General features: G+C 38.9%; 1 protein-coding gene and 1 pseudogene across 1 annotated transcript; both read right to left on the reverse strand.

Moving 5' to 3' along the window:
- Positions 1-1,076: 1,076 nt before the first annotated feature.
- Positions 1,077-1,646, reverse strand: LOC149171470 (protein NRT1/ PTR FAMILY 8.1 pseudogene; annotated as a pseudogene).
- On the reverse strand, positions 1,203-2,285 carry LOC149171471 (protein NRT1/ PTR FAMILY 5.6-like). Its single transcript, XM_089427471.1, has 3 exons — positions 2,067-2,285; positions 1,754-1,970; positions 1,203-1,600 (listed from the first exon to the last, which is right to left on the reverse strand). The coding sequence occupies exons 1-2, from the start codon at positions 2,245-2,247 to the stop codon at positions 1,813-1,815; spliced, it is 339 nt and encodes a 112-aa protein (XP_089283597.1). The 5' UTR covers positions 2,248-2,285; the 3' UTR covers positions 1,203-1,600; positions 1,754-1,812.
- Positions 2,286-5,752: the final 3,467 nt, after the last annotated feature.

Genomic DNA, 5,752 nt, shown 5'->3' on the forward strand with positions numbered 1-5,752 from the left:
ATAAAACAACAAATGAAAATACACTGAAACAACATAAGATGATATCCATACAAGCCGTGCCTTCAACAAATGAAAATACACTGAAACAAAATAAGATGATATCCATACAAGCCGTGCCTTCAATGGAGACTCTAGTGTCAATAGTGCATGAAATTAATTATGTAATTAATTTCATTTGTAATTATTTTCTAATAGAGACACCCGTAACATACAAATGTATCATTATTAAAATCTAAACAACGAGGATTCCAGATTTGAATTCCAATATAATTGAATGAGAGAAAAAATATATATAACCCAATACGGCTTAAATATCTATATTTTTTAAAACAATCACGGAGTAACTGGACTATAAACCTAGAGTAACTGGACCATAAACCTACACAATGCAAAAATTAAAAGCAATTTGATTGCAAGCCGACTCCGCTCGGCGAATATAACTAATTTATTATGTTTTTACTTCCAGATTTTTTTGGAGCAGGTGGTCCCTAACAAATTGACAAAAAGTAATTAATAGAATAACGCCGTACCTGCAACGAACCCGAGGGTTCGAATTCCTTCTCGTCTAGACCATATTCATGCATAACCCAGCCTGTGCGAGTACCATGAGAAACACAAGCGTCTTCCAGTGGCCTTCGAGTAACCAGCTTCCGTCGCTGGGTTTGTTCTCAACCCATTTGGATACTTCCTGTCCCTTGGGCTGAAAAAATACCATTCCAGATCTCTTCCAGGCAAAAAGGACTTCTCTACGTATCAGAAGAAATATCATAGATAATTAGAACACTGAAAGCATAAGGATTTTATTTGCAAAATCATTTAACAGTAATTTCAAGTTTCAATCTAAATACCCATGAACCCCAGTTTATTTAGATCTTCATGTGCAAAAACAGTTCAAATTACAAAAAATTGCCGCTCAATCTGTACCAAGAATCACAGTTTGACCCGAAAAGAAGAAAAAAAAAAAACCCTAACCCTACAACGGTGTACCAATGGTTTCTTCAGCTAAAGCTGGCCAACTTTTTTCCAAAAGAAATTCGCACAAACTAGATGTAACTAATTACATTAAAATCGTTGACTTACTGTAAATTATCTGTGTGAGATAGAAGCCTCTGGCCTGATTTTATGGACTCCACATCCAGATTCTCGTAAAGCAAGGTAATATCTGAAGGTGTGTCAATGGTTCTTTTTGTAATAGCACCGACTACAACTTGAAGGATACGAGTGATAGGGCTGCCTCCAGGAAGCTTGTGTCTGTAGAATGGCGTCCCACACAAAAATATAACAGTGGTTATAATCATGACCACTGTGATGATCCCGAATCCAAATCCCCAACTTACCTTCTCCTGAACGTAAGCAACAACAGTGACTGCGAAGAGGAGGCCAGTTAAGACCCCAAAATACCAGAAATTAAAGAAGGAACTCTTCTTAATAGCGTCTGTTTTATCTTCCTCATCGAACTGATCTGTACCAAATGCTTGTAGAGAGGGCTTGTGGCCGCTAGTCCCCAAGGATATTAAATACAGTGCCAAGTAAAAAACACCAGTTTGGGTACTGGTGGCCTTCCCGCATCTTCCATCACAATGATCAGGTGGCTTGAGAGCTGACAGAGATGCTGACAGCGTCAGTAAAATTAAGCCCTGAAACATATATATATAATAAATAAGCTTCAAAAAGATTGCGCAGTCAGGAAAACTGTAACATAGCTTACAACAATTACTATGGGAATAGATTTTTAAGAAAATTTCAGTCTCACCGAGAGATATAATATGGAGGAGGTAAGGACCATCCAGTAGCGCCCACAATAAGCATCTGCTAAAAATCCCCTACAAGAGGCATAACGCATGTGACACCCACCCAGTAGCTGACATTTTTGGCAGAAGTTGCTAGCTCTTCGTGCAACACAGTTGTTAGATAAATGATTAGGTTTGTTGCAATCGCAAAGTATGCAAGCCTCTCGCTGAATTCATTTGCTGCACAATTACAAATCAATATCGAAATTAGAAACGGAATACTCTTTAACTCAGCGTTCTGGGAGACAGATGATAGCAGTATTTATGATGAGTTACTGATGATGAAGACAGAAGCCTTCCATCCACCCGTTTTTCGCCTGAGAACGCGCATTCCCCTCACATCCACTGATCCATCTGCGACCCATTCTTCCTGCCCATCGTTTCTGCGGGCCTTCGGTCGCTCGCTTGTCTTCCAAAACTCCACCCAATCCTGGCACAGTTGGAATCTCATAACCATATTCAATGCCAGAGAATAACCTCTGAACTCAAGGATGTCGGTCCTGCAGGTCTTTATTCCTTTCTCCAAACCATAACACATTCCATTAATAACAATACATTCCATTAATAAAAAAGGCAATACGCGGCACATATATACTCCAACTTACCCGCAGGAATGTACATCTGTCTGCGTTGAAAAGGACTCGCGTCTGTACCGCAGTAATGTCAAACAGTGAGCCAAGCGTGCCATTCACCTCGAACAATGCGAAGCCCGCAATAAGACCCCAAAACTTTGGTTCGACTTAGATTATATTGTTAATATAATGAAAAATCACGTCGATCAACCAACAGTCAGCGATCGATCGATCGCATATAGTCCCCAGCAGGGACTAATAACAATGTTGATCATTGTAAGGGAGAATCTCAATATATTGAGCACAGTATACGAAATGTGAAGGATATAAATATGGGCACCATCCCCATACTTAGACACCTAGCTGAGGTTGTCATCATATGAAACCATGGATATGTATAATTTGAAAAATAATATCATGTGGCAAATATAATTTGAAAATATGGATGATTTTTCATATTAGGTTTATTTTAATGTATTAAATAAAAGGGAAAATATTGAATTGATAATTGTATAAATAGTAGTACAAGAGGATTTATGTTGATATTGATCTTAGAATATAATTTTATGATTTTCTCATAATACAAAGTACTTTCCCCATAAAATTTTGGATTTTTCACAATTGTATAAATTGAAACAAAGTACTCTTTCATAGACTTTAGGTTGATGTTCATCTTGGGAAGTTTAATGATTCTTTCACAATTGTATAAATTTCACAATTGTATAAATGGAAACAAAGTACTTTTTCATAGAGTTAATGTTGATGTTCATCTTGGGAAGTTTAATAATTCTTTCACAATTGTATAAGTGAAACAAAGGATCCTTCTAGGGCTTTGGCATTAATCCCCATAGTTTGAGTGGACACCTGTCACGATCCCATCGAGAATATATGTAAAAATAAAAAAAAAAATTAAATGGGTTATTTACTTTAACCCGTCCCTCTATTCAACTAAGGACATAAGTATTCACGGCATTGTAACAAGATTATGCACTCTACGATATATCCAAACCTTAATCATGCACATATTACTCTCTATGCACATATTACTCACCTAACATAGTTCTATAAGGTTTATTGTTATAACTTTGGATGTTTAATGTTAAGTTCCGGGTCGGAACATCACCGGCTTATACACTTAACCAGCTCCGGCCAGGTGGTGGACGGAGACTTAACCCATCTCACCAACCTTTTCGCCAGGTGGCATAAATCCATGTGAAGCCATGTGATTCTCGGTTGACCCGCTGTGGGTTTTCGCGCCAGACTCTCCCGCTTGAATGGACGATGGAGATGCATTTCCTACATCGGAGGGTTCAGGTTCGCCAAAGGGTTTGGTGGATGATTCATATACCACCGGGTCTTGTGGTTTGGTTCATTTTTGCAAGACTGGTGAGGCCGAACACTTACCCAGCTCGGCGGCTCCTCTGCAACGCCTATCCGGTTTACCTTGCTGCTTCAGGTATTATTCAACCTTTTACTGCCATGCCCACTGGGTCTATTGTTCAGTTTTCGTGTAGGTGAATGCATTGCGTTCTATCTCTTCGAATCATTCGTTTGTATTGACTGTCCATGACTAATTACAGTGAGAATGGTAATGTGCAGGTGGTTCTCCTCGATGGCCTCTTATCGCGTGCGGAAAGGTTATGCTGGCTCAACGCATGCACAGGTATGCTTTCTCACTGAAGATAGATGATTTTCCCATTATTAAACAAGGGTTTATACATAAGGATTGGGTTAGTATCAATCTCTTGGCCAGAGGAGTGTCTCATGGCGCTCTCTGTTTATGTGTCTCAGGTTCTGTAATCGTCCAAACCCTAGGTTCGATTTGCAGTCGGCCACTTCATGCCTGAACCTGCATTTCGTTTAATTTACTTGGGTTTAGATAGAAAGTGCTCTTGGCTTATATGCCGCTTGCTACATGTACATTTGGATAAGATTTACGATCTTCGGACCTGGACTAATTTTGAGTCGAAGTCTGTATATTTATCAGTTTGCTCTCTGAGCTTTTAAAGGTTTAATAGAGATTCATTATTCCGCCGTTTTGGTATGCAGATATTTTGAACGCCTGATGGTTCTATAGTCCTTCAATACGTATTGTTTACTGTACTCATCAGGGTTAATCATATAACTAAATGTTTGACATTTCCGTTATTCCTTAATGAATACGCTGTTTACAGTTTTATGCTCTGTCGATCTGTTTCAAAGGCCGACATTGCCTTATATGCTATCGATTTTGTCTTTGAAGTAATATGCCTTTCAGTTTGTTAATACTAGGTTAATGCTCTTCCTCTGCTTAATAATGCGTTGTTCCCTATAGGGTTTACTAAACAGTCGGATGCATTAATCTGTTACAGGGTATATTATACCGATCTATGTCCTTGAATCATTATAGGGTTTATTGTGCACTCGTATGCAAATGATGCAGTAGAAGTTCAATATGTGTTCTCATGTTTGATTCATTACAGGTTTTATGAGTAATATTTGTATTGATACACTATATGTATAGCTTCAGGGTTCACGGCCGTTACCCACGACTGTGTTTTGCCCTGGGTCGATACATTACTCGGTCTCCGGCTATTCTGTGTAAGGTTTTATGGTTGCGGCTAGTAATGTAACGAGATAACCCCCGGTAATTGTTTTCCTTTAGACTTTAACTTATAAAGATATATGCAAACGCCGTGACTGTTGTTATTTCGGGTTTAAAGTTTTATAATATATACGCAACCCTCGACACCGGGGTCTATTGCTTCTTGTTTATTTACTGCACAGACATCTATATTCACAGCACTGGAATTTTAATTGTAAATCTCTACTGTTCTGGTAGTTACAATGTTTCTATTACTTGGTCCCACTAGGCACCATACCGTAGCTATGAGATGCTGTTTACTAATACTATTCATAACTGTCTTGTACACTTCTGCTGTCTTTCAGGGTCACACTAGGGTTTCATACTGTTATATATATTTAAATAACCTGAACTATTTACAGCAGACGACTATGTAATTTACAGCCTTAATACTAATTCCCAGATGTCTGTTGAACTGTACGTGCTATTCTGTTTTACAGACAACTACAGTTGTTTCTTTTTGCATTTAGCTAATGAAAAGAAACACAGGTGCCACTGTACTCTATCTATATACTTTCAGTATCCTGTTTACCATTGTCTAGCTCTATAAAAAGCTCATACCTGGTCAATCTGCTACAGGCGTCCTTACTCCAGAGGTTCACCTGCAATCATACTTGCTCTTATCCTCCCAACCTTGAGATCCACAACACGTTGGATTCTCCCCCCGAGCCGTCTTGCAGGCCTGCAGCCCTCGACAAGACTCATGCACTTCTGTGCTTGGTTATCTGGTCCTTACCAGACGTAACCCTTTTTCCTTCCTCTCTTCT

The sequence above is a fragment of the Pinus tabuliformis genome, chromosome 4_2 (genome assembly GCF_031772625.1).
Source record: "Pinus tabuliformis cultivar Carrire ecotype Pingquan chromosome 4_2, CPIR1, whole genome shotgun sequence".
In the NCBI taxonomy this organism is placed as follows: domain Eukaryota; kingdom Viridiplantae; phylum Streptophyta; class Pinopsida; order Pinales; family Pinaceae; genus Pinus; species Pinus tabuliformis.

Bases quoted from the DNA above. Each gene is read 5' to 3' on its own strand.
- LOC149171471 (XM_089427471.1), bottom strand. From the start codon at position 2,247: ATGGTTATGAGATTCCAACTGTGCCAGGATTGGGTGGAGTTTTGGAAG. The intron at 1,971-2,066 runs GTAACTCATCAT...GTAATTGTGCAG, and splicing joins GGCTTCTGTCTTCATCATCA to CAAATGAATTCAGCGAGAGG.